The 14822-nt window shown below is 34.5% G+C and overlaps 1 protein-coding gene and 1 pseudogene across 1 annotated transcript; both read left to right on the top strand.

Moving 5' to 3' along the window:
- The first annotated feature begins 1139 nt into the window (after positions 1–1139).
- On the top strand, positions 1140–3191 carry LOC129894604 (V-type proton ATPase subunit F-like; annotated as a pseudogene).
- Positions 3192–4926: 1735 nt separating this feature from the next.
- On the top strand, positions 4927–5942 carry LOC129876357 (auxin-responsive protein SAUR68-like). Its single transcript, XM_055951812.1, has one exon. The coding sequence runs from the start codon at positions 5423–5425 to the stop codon at positions 5867–5869; it is 447 nt and encodes a 148-aa protein (XP_055807787.1). The 5' UTR covers positions 4927–5422; the 3' UTR covers positions 5870–5942.
- The last annotated feature ends 8880 nt before the right edge of the window (positions 5943–14822 follow it).

Raw genomic sequence — 14822 nt, 5'->3', positions numbered from 1 at the left:
TGATTGGATTCAATTAGTATATTGTGATTGTGTTTTACTTCCTTGGTTTGGACTTAATTTACATGTCAAGGTCAGTCTTGTTTAATCACAAAATAAACAGAAAATAATCAACACAATATATTTTTTGGGACAATTTTCTAAGTTTTCATTGAACTGAATTAAAACTATTACAGTCTAATAATGAAAATAGAAAATGGATAGAGACTAGTCAGTATTCCATTGATGTACTGCTAACCTGATAGAAGAAGAAAGAAAAGGGAGTTAGAGGAGGAAGACAAGAAGAAACAGAAGGAGATGAGAAGAGAATCTGGACGAGAGAGAATTTATAAGAGTGAGAAAAATACCACTTTTCACGCAAGCCCACTCTCCCATGTCAGGGTGGTTATAACAGTGATAACTGCCCTGATGTCGCGGTTGATTATTTCATTGTGAAGAAGAAAGAAAAGGGAGTTCATTCACCTGAAATTCTCTTTCTGATCTCTTCTTGTCTGCATAGAACTTCATCCTTTCCTGCGCTTTAATGAGGTTATCCTTCAATAATTTGAAGCCATTGTTGCCGCCTCATTACCGCATCATCAGCTATAGGAACCATGGTTTCAAGTAGAGGACCAATTGACTCCTGAGGTGGAGAATAACCATATAAAGCTTCAAAAGGTGTGCATTGTAGACTAGTGTGAAAATTTGTGTTGTACCACTATTCAGCTGCAGGCAACCAGTGACTCCATTGAGTAGGTCCGTTGGCAGTCATACACCTCAAATAATTCTCCAAACATCTATTTACTCGCTCTGTTTGACCATCACTTTGAGGGTGATATGCAGTACTATAGTGCAGTTGTGTACCCAACAGCTTAAACAAGGACTGCCAAAAGTTGCTCAAACAAAATTCTGTCACTGTCAGTAACAATAGACTCGGGAACTCCGTGCAAGTAGTGTATCCTTTCCCAAAAAAACATCAGCTTTAGTGTTGTTGCACTTTGTTTCTTTTTCTACTATGTGTATTAATATCTGTTTGCTTTATTTTGATTTGTATTTTGCTGTTTTGCTGTCATATTTTCTTGCTACCATGCTTTAAATTCTTTCTTTTCTGTCAAGCCGAGGGTCTATCAGAAGTAGTCTCTCTACCCCACAAAGGTAAGAATATGGTCTGTGTAAATCCTACCTTCGTCAGACCCCACTTGTGGGATTACACCACCGCTATCGCTGAGGGTATGTTGTTGTTGTTGAATAGATTTGTTGTTGTAAATGATGGTGTATAAAACTGAATTGTGTTATGTGATTGAATATGTTATTAAATCTTATTTCTGATTCTAACAAACTATAAAGTGGAAATTGTAGACATCAAGTATACTGTTAGCGTTATGGCCCCTTGTCAACGAGTCAATTCCTTTTATCTTATTGCACTTGCAGGGAAATTGGTATCTTAAATTCATATTCTCATCAGTGTACTTGCGAACTTGTTAATGTAGGATACAATCACTGGGTTTTTACTAGCAGGAGTTGGTAATGTTGATTTGAGGAGGAAAGCTAACTATCTTTTTGTTGATTCAAGTATGTTTTCAATTTTGTTCTCTCTAATATTGTGATTTGATAGCTGAAAAAATTATGAAAGAAAGAAAATCGAGGAGGCTTGATTAGGATTGCTAAGTCCTTATCAGTGATGAAGCTTTTACATTTTGTATTACTCTAATTTGATTTTTTTGAGACAGAAGGTAATGTATATTTCCGTTTCTTATGGTTTAGAAATAATGGTGAAATAGATTGCAGATGCTGATAAAGAATTCACCACAAGGGAGGACATTGCGATAGTGTTAATCAGCCAGTATGTGAGTTTTTATCATAATTTGCCTCTTGTTTTATGGCAGCATCCGTAACATCATTTCAACTGCTGGTTTTAACTTTGTCATGGAGAATGTTGAATAATTAGTATGTTAGTGCTTATTGGAGGTATGACGGCCTAGATTTGAACTTGTGAAGTACCTCATCACAGGAAAAAATATAGACTTTCCTAAACGCAACAGTAGCTGAGAAGCCTGATTGAGAAGTGAAAAATAAAGTTTAATCAGAGTGTGATGTAGGAAGGTAAGCTTCATAAAAATCTTTTATGTGACAGTTCTACCACTTGCCCGGTATACTTGTATTTGCAAAGTCAACCTTGAATGGTGTGTGGCCCTAGAAGGGGAGCTTGGAGCAACGGTAAAGTTGTCTTCGTGTGACCTATAGATCATGGGTTCGAGGAGTCATTACCATATAATGCCAGCTTCTATGACTACAAAGAGGAGGGCCCGTTTGTCTAATATGTGTCTGTCCTCCAGAATTGGACAATAGTGAGGACATAAATTACCTGTTAATTGCACCAAACAACTTGAGAGAAAGTAGAAACACTTTCCATAGTAAAAGTGGCTAAGGATGTGCTTTCTGCAGTCAAATCGTTTGTCTTTGTTTATCATTTCCGACTCCAGTAAAATATTTCCAAATGTACTACTTCAAACTAATATCGTGCATTATTGTGACAGTAATCAATTTTACTTTTTTGAACTTTGATTGGTTTTGTTTTCTTCATATATTAGCAATTTGTATGTTGTCCTTCGACGTCTCTTTAGGGCAACTAGCTGCTCCTCTTTTGCCTCTATTTTGAGTTGCTCTAATAAATACTTTGGATCGAATAAAAGCTTCTCCCTTTTTTCATCTATCGTATAGCTAATATATCCACTGGTTTCCATATTCAGGTTGCAAACGTGATCAGATTCTTGGTTGATAGTTACAGTAAACCAATCCCAGCCATTCTGGAGATTCCTGCAAAGGACCATCCATATGATCCTGCCCGTTACTCTGTTCTTTCACGAGTGAAGTACTCTTCTCTACTGAATCTGTGGCATCTGATAGACGATGAGGAAAAAATGGTTTACGTATACCTCTAATCATTAGTTTCGCCATTTTATCTTGCATCTTTCTATCATCATTGTCCTAAGATTATTCCTGAGTTTGTACTTATTTTACGCGACAGTTTTAATAGGAGGACAGAAATGTACTGTGTGCTTATTGATATTATGAGTCAAGATTTGGGTTTGTGTTGCTTCAATGTATTATAGTCTTAGAAGGTAAACTCACAATGATCGTGTATCTGTTTTCTGTTAAGTTGTTGCCTTTTGCTATTCAAATTATAAAGAGACAGAAGCCATAATTTGATTTGATATTGCATATCCAATATGATGGACATGTCCTGGTTGATAAATATCAAAGCCGCGTGGTCCTCAGACTGCCCCCTACCCAAAATTTCTCACCATACAGAATCACAATTGGATAATACACATGCCTCCAATTTTACATCTATGTATTCTGTTTCGAGATTTTCTTATTATGTCACAGGTCATACAATGTTAACGGTTCTTGCCCTGATGATGAACTTTTAGCGTAAAAGTTGCTACTTAAAGGTAGTCAGCCACTTCCTCAACGTAGATATCGTGTAGCTGCTCCACAAGAATATGTTGAGTCTTACCCTGTTCCTGAGATCTTATGGAAAACACCATCGGATTTTTCTTTTGTATGGACTGCGTATACTTGCAAAACTTTGATTGTTTTATCAATTGCGTTAAGACTCACAGAGGCGTTGATGATTGTAAAGATTGTTTTGATCTTAATATCAGGGAGAAAACTCGTTGGACAGCGAAAAATGGTGCTGGTGTTGACTTCTCTATCAATGAAGTTGTTAAAATTGACAAGATTCTAGATAAATTAATGTAGCAATTTGGTAAGTGAAAGTTTGTTAAACTTTGACATCTTGACAAAAATGTGAAGAGCAAGAATTTATTCCTATAAATAGATAGCTGTTGATTCATTTGAAACACACTTCTCATCACATCTCTCACTTGTCTTCTCATATTCTAAGGCATTTGTAAAATAATTAGAAGATTAGAGAATTGATAGAATAATTCTCTTAGATGTATTTAGGATCTTTCCCCTTTCTTTGTTAATATAAAGACAGTTGTTCTCTGGTGGACGTAGGATTATTCTGATCTGAACCACGTTAAATATTGTTGTTCTTCCTTGTTCTTTATATTTTTACGTTTCCGTTGATAGAAGTGTTAATAATAACAAAGTGTTAACAGATTGTATATATTTAGTTTCTAATATATAGATATTTAGTTTTCTTAATTATAGCCTAATTATACTGTTGTATTTTATGTATATAAACTGATGAGGTTAATGAAATAAATCAAAGGATTAATCTCTTTCACAAGGGGTTATACCTTTGTACATTAGCATCTTACAAAGACTTCCCTTTTTTGACAACATTTTGGATACCGCTGACACTTTTACACTTCTTGTTTTTTGATATTTTATAGTGTGTTAAGGCCTGGTGGGCTGTTTTGGCTTGACCATTTCTTTTGTGTTGGTTGAGCAATTGGAGAAAGTGTATGCACCACTTATCAATGGTATTGGTTTCAATAAGGTATTGTGGGAAGGAAGCTCGCTATAGGCCCCAAGCTAAACGAGATGTTACCTTTCAGCATTATTGGAAAAGCCATTGAAGAAATCTTGGTGACTCTACTACATCTTCATTTTTCTTTAAATTTCTTACTTTGTAAAAAACTTATATCTTGCTTCTGCATCTGTTGAAGTTATAGATAACTTGCCTTACTAGGAAAATGCAAATTTCTGATGGCCTTTTCATTGAAAATCTGTCAAAATTGTACTCTTCATACGGCGTTTTCATCGAATGGTCTTGCTTTCTACCAAATTGTCAAGTATTTATAATTTAGACCATATTGTTCAATACAACCGGCCCTACTGGCTACCATATAGCCAAACATCAATACCTCTACTGCTAGCTTCTGACTAATCGTTTGAAAACAAAGCAATCCTTCTGGTTCACATGTACTGGTTCCTAGAAAATGATCTCTGAAGATTTCGATGTCAAGTGAAAATAAAACAAATATTAATGAAGTTGTCAACTTCCTTCAAGTTAAGCACATCTGAAAGAAAAAACAATGCCACATGAAGTATCACATGTTAATGCCTTTTGAATCTTTTTATATAGTCCTATTCCGCACAAAACGAAGAAAGAAGAAGCTATCAACCTAAAACTAGACAACCAACTATATCCACAATTCCTAAGGTCACCTATCTACATGACAAAGAAGACAGATGAACATGGTTTTGCTTCTTACCAGAAATTGTTCATTTAATGATCTCAAATTATTATCATCTTTTATTTTCAAACTAGCTTCATCCACAAATTTTTAAGGCCCATACCAACTTGGCCAACAGGCATCAGCACATGGCTTTGCCTAATTTGGTTAGTAACAAAATCTTCTGCTCCATCTTGTATAAATAATCCCTCTTTCATGAGCCTTCTCATCATCAACACAAGCATTATCAATTCAGCTATAAAAGGTCTCTAAATTTCTTCCAAAAAACAAAAATGGCAATGATAAGTACCAAGAAACTCATCAAAATGGCCAGGAGATGGCAGAAGTCTGCAGCCGTGCAGAGAAAGAGGATTTCATTTTCAAGAAATGACAATGATATAGACAGTTGCAGTACATGTTTATCCTCTATAGTTGAAAAAGGACATTTTGTAGTATATACAGCTGATCAAGTACGCTTTGTCATTCCATTGGCTTACCTTAAAAACGAAGTCATTAGGCAACTGTTGAACATGTCCGAAGAAGAATTTGGGCTTACGAGTGGTGGTCCTATTACATTACCCTGTGATTCAGCCTTCATGGACTATATCATTTCGCTAATCAAGAAAGGTATAGCTTCTGGAGATCTTCACAATGCGTTGCTCCTCTCAATTCCTTCATGTTGCTGCTCAACTTCTTCTTTCCACCAAGAAAGTGGAACTCAGCAGATTATTGTTTATTAGGTCATAATCAACATTCTTTTTGTACATGCTACCTCAAATATAGTTTTTAGAGAGGAAGAGTACACAATTGTAAAGCGCATCATACAAATTGAATATTATTTTATCAGAAAATTTACCATATTCATGGCTTTCACTTTTCAATTTGGTTATTACTAGTACATTATCTAAATATCAGTTTTATCCCAATACAGACATACACATCTTTAACTAATAAAAGGGCATTTGACAAAAACCAGATCAAATCAGTATTACATTGTACGGATCCTTTGCGTTCATGTTTTTTTAATGTTCCCAGTTAAGTTTGTATCAGCTCCAAGAGATTGTTAATATTTTGAGCACTTCGTGTGATATATGGTCTAACTCATTCCATCTTACCACCATTCATCATCATACTGTTTCACCTATTGATCAGTGCATCTGAAGTTCCATGTAGGATATGATGGATCTTTTCGAATGACCTTCCTCATATTATCTTGCCAGCAAAAAGAGAAAATGTCACAACAAAATTTAGGGTAATGCTAAATGATAGAATCCCAAAGCAAGCCTTAATGGAATTCTACAAAGAGAATAGGGCAAAGTTTTCCGTATTTTTGTGCCTACCCAAAATTTCCTACATGTCGTAATCTTCATCAACTAACCAAACAATTCTTCACCATTTGAAAACAGTAATACTAAATCAATCACCCAAAAAAAGTGCAAGACTCAACAGGAATATTCTGACACAAATAAAATGACCTAAGAGTACAAAAGAAAAGTGCAACACTCAACAGGAACTATCAACTCATGCGCTCTAATTAAGGAGGTTCTCATTTGCGTCACCTGCTGCCTCTGAAAAAATTAGTGGGAAGTGAGTCGCTAGCTTAGTGAGTAATAACACTTAATCATAATAATTTTTAATGGGATAAGTCAAAAAATATGCTAGTATAATAGTAAGAAAATATCATGAAATGAATGCCCTTTCAGATATGGTAACAAGAATCAGTCTTGTTTGTTTGATGTAAAAATAAATCAATTAAGAATTCTGTAATAAACTCGATAGTTTGTTGAAAAAATGCAGACTAACACAAAAATATATATGGTCAAAATAGTATAAATAAAATAAAAAAATAATAACACCAAGAATTTTAGGGAAAAAATCACGGGTCAAGAGGAGCAACTGATATCACTATAGTAAGGAATTTTACACCGTGTAGTCACGAGTATAATACTCAAAAATGACTATCACACACTCAAAAGGAATAACACACTTTTGATTTACTACCTTACTAAAATATCGCTCATATTTTATTTTTCTTAATAGACTATTTTCTTATATATATATAATCTATGAAAACCTCACAGCTCTCTAAATATTTTATCTCTGTGAATTGGTGGTTAACAAATGGGGACTGGACTCCACAAATCTCGCACTCCAGTCTCATTCACTAGAAGGAGGTATATTCATCTTCTTAGAGAGAGCTCATGCCAACAAATTTTTTGCACAAATCAAACTTGCCCTTTGTTACCACTTTGGTCAGCATATCTGCAGGATTCTCATTTGTAGAAATCTTTTCAACCTGCATAGATTCGTCTTCTATCTTTTCTCGAATCCAGTGATATCTCACGTCTATGTGTTTTGTCCTTGCATGGTACATAGAGTTCTTGCTCAAGTCTATTGCACTTTGACTGTCACAATAGATGACATACTCCTTACGATGCAAGCCAAGCTCTTGAAGAAATTACTTGAGCCATATCATTTCCTTGCCAACTTCAGTAGCCGCAATATACTCAGCTTCGGTTGTAGACAGTGCAACACACTTCTGCAACTTCGATTGCCAAGAATAGCTCCCTCTGAAAAAAAGTAAACAAATATCCAGTAATGAATTTTCTTTTATCAAGGTCACCTTCCATATCAACATCTGTATAACCTTTCAAGATTGGATTTCATCCTTCAAAACACAAACATTTATCTGAGCTTCCTCTCAAATACCTAAGTATCCACTTACAACTTTCCAATGTTGTTTTCCTGGATTGTCGAGAAACCTGCTGACAACACCAAATGTGTGAGCAATATCAAGTCTAGTACATACCATTGCATACATTAAACTTTCGATGACGGAGGAATATGGAACTTTGGCCATGCTCTCTTTTTCCTCCACATCTTCTTGCTCAAATTCATATGACCACTAAGAAGTGTGCTAACAGACTTAGCATTCTTCATATTGAAGCGCTCCAGTACACGTTCAATGTACTTCTTTTGTGACAGATAAATCCTCCTTTCATCTTTGAGATGAGTAATTCTCATGCCCAAAATTTTCTTGGCATTGTTGACACCCAATTTTGGCCCTCCACAACGTAATTTAAAGAATCGAGTTCCTTCAATTTTAAAACAATTCGCTTGAGAAAAAATAAATAAACAAATAAATAAATCTATATATAAAATTTTTTAATTAAAATAACAACAACAACAATAATAATAATAATAATAATAATAATAAATGAAATATATATATATTACTTTTATCATTATTTGAGAATCATCTCAAAAAAAGAATATTTTTCTTAAATTAAATACTTTGTAATTAGTTTGGCCTAGTTAATTGACCCATATTTCAAGTTAATTAGTTTAAACTTAAGTTAATTATTCTACTTTGTCAAAATTAAGAAGTTTGTTAATTAATTGTTGTTTACTCATCTTATTGTCATTTTAGCTTTCTTCAATTTTAAATAAATTAAAATAATTAGATTTTATAAAACTCAAAATATTTTAAATTTATTTTAAAATAATTTTTGGTCATCTTTATTGTTTTAAGATAATGTATATAGTTTGCATAATTATTGCCCTTTTAGTAATATTCAAAATTGACCCATAACAAAGATTTTCTATTAATTATTTCGTAAATTAGTTACAATTAGGTTAATTATTTTATTTTGTTAAGAATTAGGAAATTGATATTAATTCGTCTTATTTGATTTTTTTAAAACCGAATTCATTAATTAATTTTACGTTTCATTTCTTCCCCTAAACAACACAAAATTAATATTATATTAACAACATTCTAATTCTTCCATTTATACCATCCTCCCAATTTTCACATCTTATTCTATCTATATACTGCACATCAACTAATTTACACCTCGCTATAATAAAATAATTTCTCAATTTATACACTTTACAAATTTCCCCTTTTCAAAAAATGTGTATATATATATATATATATATATATATTTCTGCCCATTTCGTATTATTTTATTTATTTGTCCATTCCGTATTATTTTATTCATCTGCTCATTCTGCATTATTTTATTCATCCGTCATTCTCTATTATTTATCCGCATATCCCTATATATAGGAGTAGACACGGACAAAGGGAGGGGAAGGCAGACAAAAAATTTCAAAAGAAAGAGTCTCATATTTTTCTTAAAAGAATTTTTGATTTTTCTCTATACTACATCGGATTTTACTTGAAGAGCAAGGATAGATTCGTGACCGAGGCATCCCCGTTCACTTCCCCACAACAGGTAATATTTACTCCATGTTCCTCTGTTTTTCATTGTCATTATGATAAAATATTTTCCTAAAAATGTTATCTTGCTAATTTCGTCACTCTCTTTTTGTTTGCATGAACACTTTGGGAGCAAAAATGAAGTCTTGAGTTGAGACTTTAAGAAAATTCGAGTCTTTGAGACTTGATATAATCATCATTCCCTCACATGGAGCCGATATCTTAGACCTCTTGAATAACAAACAAAACAAGATGATCTCACTCAGAGTCAATTTCGTCTGCTTATATTTTCAGCATTTTTGTTGTTATTATTATTATTGTTATTTTTTATTTACCATGTTTATTATTATTATTATTATTATTTTATTATTATTATTATTTTTATTATTATCATCATTATTATTAGTATTTCTACTGTTATTATTATTATTATTGTTATTATTTTCATTATTATTATTATTATTAGCAGTAGTAGTATTGTTTATTTACCGTTATTATTATTATTATTATTATTGGTATTGTTTTTACTGTTATTATTATTATTATTATTATTATTATTATTATTGTTATTATTATTATTTTCGTTATTAGTATTATTATTAGTAGTTGAAGTATTTTTTATTTACTGTTATTATTATTATTATTATTATTATTATTATTGTTGTTGTTGTTATTGTTGTTGTTGTTGTTGTTGTTACTATTATTATTATTATCATTATTATTACTATTATCATTATTATTGTTGTTATCGTTATTATTATTATTATTATTATTATTATTATTGTTATTATTATTGTTATTGTTATTGTTATTATTATTGTTATTGTTGTTGTTGTTGTTGTTGTTGTTGTTGTTGTTGTTGTTGTTGTTGTTATTATTATTATTATTATTATTATTGTTATTAGTGCTACTACTTTTATTAGTATTGTTATTACTATTGTATGTTAAATTTGCTTATGTGATTTGAATATGTTCTCAATCTTGAATGTCATAGCTAACATTATATAGTTGTTTGGGTTTGGGTACCTCTAATAAGAAATGGGTCATCGTAATGACAGTTTTCCAATTTTTCTTTTTGTATAAAAGAGACTAATATTTTTCTTTAAGGCCAAGCTATTAGTAAAATATATTTTTTCAAAATATGCACTTATTTCATACGTAAAGCTTATATTTTAGTGTATTTTTTGGTATAATATTTCATGTTCATTTTTGTTTTCAAAATTTTTGAGCAATCTTTCTAGTTTAATTATTTAACCTAAGTCGGGTCGGTAATCGTTTTTAACGAATCTTAAAGAATGCTTAACCCCTTTCCTTTATGATAACTAGAACCATTATCTAGAATCACATAAGTTAAGTAGACCACTAATTGGAGTTCATTTTTTAACAATAAATTAGTTAATTATTTAGGTATCCTAATTTACCTTAAAATAATTAGGTGACGACTCCTTAAAATTAAATAATATAGGAATCATCAATATGTTGTACACCGTTAGACCTCGAGTTAAAATGGGGTATAACATGCATGAGTCATGACCCAAGTCTTTCATAGCAAAAGACTTACACAACTCTTTCTTCAACTCGTCAATCTCTAAAGTATTCCTTCCCACAATTAACATATCATCCACATATAGCAAGAGGATGGTAAAATCATAGTCGGAAATTTTTTGTACAAATACACAATGATCTGAAGAAGTCTTCTTGTAGCCTTGCTCCCCCATAACAGATTCAAACTTGTTATACCACTGTCTAGGAGCTTGTTTTAGCCCGTAGAGACTCTTTTTGAGTTTGCACACAAAATTTTCTTTACCATTTACTTTGAAGCCCTCAGGTTGTTCCGTATAAATTTCTTCTTCTAGGTCACCGTAAAAAAAAGATGTCTTCACATCCATCTGCTCAATCTCTAAGTTAAAACTAGCAACCAAACCAAGAATTGTACGAATCGAGGACATTTTCACAATAGGAGAAAATATTTCGTGAAAGTCAATACCCTTTCTTTGACTAAATCCCTTAACAACCAATCTAGCTTTGTACTTGGGCTTCAAGTTGTGTACTTTAACTTTTACTTTGAACACCCACTTGTTCTTCAAAGCTCTCATGTCCTAAGGTAATTTTACCAACTCATAAGTGTGGTTCTCATGCAAAGATTTCATCTCATCTTGCATGGCTTCAATCCATTGATCCTTATACTTATCTTCCATAGTCTCCTCATAAAACTCAGGTTCACCCCATCAGTGAGTATCACATACTCATTAGGTGAATAACGAGAGGAAGGAATATATTATTTTGTGGACCTCCTAAGAGGAATATTTGATTCGTCCACAACTTCATGAGTAGGAGCATCATCAATAACTAAATCATTACTATCATCAATATCAATATGTTGATCTGGGACTTGGTTTTGAGCATCACCATGATCATCATGCCCACCAACGTCACACATACCTGTATGAGCAACTTGATCAAGATGGACTACTCCATCAAAACTTGAAGATTCTAGCTTCTCTGCTTTGTTAATATCTTCAATGGTTTGATTCTCCATAAAGACGATATCACGACTTCTCACAAGCTTCTTCTCAATAGGATCGTATAGCCTATAACCAAATTCATCAAGGTCATATCTAATGAAGATGCACTGCCTTATCTTGGCATCTAACTTTGACCTCTCATCTTTCGGCATATGTACAAAAGCTTTGCAACCAAATACTCTTAAATGGTCATAGAAAACATCCCTTCCATACCAAACTCTATTTGAAACATCACTTTGCAAAGCAACAAGAAGAGTTAAGTTAATAACATATGCAACAGTCAATAAAGTTTCACCCCAAAAGGAGTTCGTCAACTTTGCTTCAGAAAGCAAACATCTAACTCTTTCCATCAAGGTCCTGTTCATACTTGTCCTGCGGCATCGGTGCGCTGGCGGTAGATGAGGCATAGATGGAAGGCCTCTTCTGGAAGAAGGACCTGTTGCCCTTGCTTTGCCTCTGCTCATTCTCCTGCCCAGATGACCTTGCCTTTTTGCTCAGGTGCTCTTCTCTGTCTTTTCTCTTCTCCTCCTCTACTTGTTGAGCATACACCATTAATCTGGAAAGATCCATATCCGAGATCCACAATGCTGCCTTGCATTCCTTCTTCACATGCCTCCCTAATCCGGAGACGAATTTCCTCATCTTTGACCTCACATCAGGAATCATCTCTGGAGCATACCTGGACAGCTGGATGAACTTTAGGCCATACTCCTTAACCGACATACCTTCCTGTTTCAGATTGATAAATTCCTCCACCTTCGTTTCCCTCAATTCCCGAGGAAAAAAGTGGTCAAGAAAAGCTTCCTCAAATTCATCCCACCTAGCAGGTTCAGCATCTTCACCCCTACCTTATTCCCATTGGTTATACCAAATGTTTGCCACATCTTTGAGTTGATAAGACACCAACTCGACCCCCTCAATTTCCGTAGCATGCATAGCTTTCAGAATCTTCCACATTTCATCAATAAAGTTTTGGGGATCTTCATCAACCTTAGAACTCGTAAATGCCGGTGGGTTCATCCTCAGAAAGTCTCTAATTCTAATGGCAGCAGATGGCTCCTGGGAACTAGAGCTGAGAGTCGGCAAACTCTGATTACCGCTTCGGGCAGCCATTAGTTGAGTGAGCATTGCAATTGCCCCTCGAAATTCAGCCTCTGATGTGGGTGCAGGTGGGGTAGATGGCACTTGAGGTGCCTCCGCATATCTCGCGGGTCGGCCCCTAGCCCTAGCTGGGCGTGCCTCTGACTGTGGCATCCCTGCATTATCAGCATTCCTCTGGCTAGCGGTACATTTAGGAGGCATTATCTGTAACGTATAAACGCACGAATTAGAAAGAAAGTTTCATGGAGTTTAACTCCATCGCACGAATTCAGAGTATGAAAGAAGTGAAACAATTTCTAATGTCCTATAGCCTCCTGCTTATAAGTGTGGTGCACAACACACCCATAAGCAAGACTCTACTAGACACGGCTTCATAGACTCCCTAGGACACTTGAACTCTGTGCTCTGATACCATGTTTGTCACGCCCCGAGAGGGTACCCTAGACGTAACCGACACTCGAAGGCCATTTCTGACCTCCGAGCGAACCACTTGATACAGTCACTTATTAATTCAAGCATATTCTCTTAGCGGAAACTCAATTAAAGAAAATCCTTCTCATAACATAAGGGCCGAAGGCCAAACATTTACAATCAAAGAAGATAATCAAAATAGGACTCCTCAAAATGACCGCTCGACCTCCCACACTCCAGTCTATGAAGCCTCTATTCAAGTCTAAAAGGTGCCAATGACAAGCCCATGGCTACCGAAAATCTAAATAAAGAAAAGACAATCAAAACTGTACAAGAAGTCCCAATATCCTCCAGAAACTAGGAGGACTCATCGACTGGCTGGAAGCGTATGTGGATCTTCAACGGAGCGCCGGTTGATGATCTCTAGTACCTGTCTCTGCATCATGAAACGATGCAGGCCAAATGGCGTCAGTACATGGAATGTACGAGTATGTAAAATGGCTGAATACAACGAACATCAAGGAAGAATAAATCAACTCGGGAGCTCAACTCAAAAGGAATGACAACTCAATCAAATGTCCTAAGTCCAAACAAGGATATGATTTAGACTGGACCAATCATATACAATTCAACTCAATCTGACTCAGATTACTATCAAAACCTATTTGGGAGTTTCTCTTAACCGACAACCAACACTTATGAGCCAGTGAAGGTACAACGAAACAACGTCGTTGCCACGCCCGTTCATACCTTGCCAGGGCATGAACGACAAACACTCATGGATCCAATCCAACTAGGTCCTATAATGTCAGGACAAAAGCTCTCGGGGAAGCATCCGACTTTAACGGTTCAATCCCCCCTACGTTTGGCAACACAGGTATTGGGTTCGAGTATGGACTATACTCTTGCCCAATTCGGTGCTCGATACTCCTCCCAAGACTCAATGCTCATGAAACTCCATCAAATCAACTCAATCAGCTCATATCAACAAGTCTCATGACAACCTTGTCAACTCATCAACTCTATTACAATCAAATCTCAATGCTCAATCTCAATCATATCTTCAAGGAAGTTTTAAATGCACATATATAACATCATCTAGATATAATCAATCATTATCTCCATCCATTTGAGAAAATCCTTGTGATTCATCACATCCTCAAGACTTCAAATCGACATTTTTATAATAAGCAACATTTTTAAGAAAATAGTATACTTTATCAAGTCTACATAATTAAGAAGACTAATAAAACATATTTAGCAACTCATTTCTTCATCATCTCATACTCACATAAGGGCTCATTTTAGGAACCTCTTAGCTCAACAACATCAATGCATATAGAATCAAATAAATAGGGGACAAAACTCATTAAACTTAGACCATATCAAGAAACTCCATTTTCATGGACATCTAACCTCAAAACAAGAATA

Source organism: Solanum dulcamara, chromosome 1 (assembly GCF_947179165.1).
Source record: "Solanum dulcamara chromosome 1, daSolDulc1.2, whole genome shotgun sequence".
NCBI lineage: Eukaryota > Viridiplantae > Streptophyta > Magnoliopsida > Solanales > Solanaceae > Solanum > Solanum dulcamara.
This window is presented reverse-complemented; position numbering and strand designations above follow the sequence as displayed.

Coding starts and splice junctions, on each gene's coding strand:
- LOC129876357 (XM_055951812.1), top strand. CDS start 5,423: ATGGCAATGATAAGTACCAAGAAACTCATCAAAATGGCCAGGAGATGG.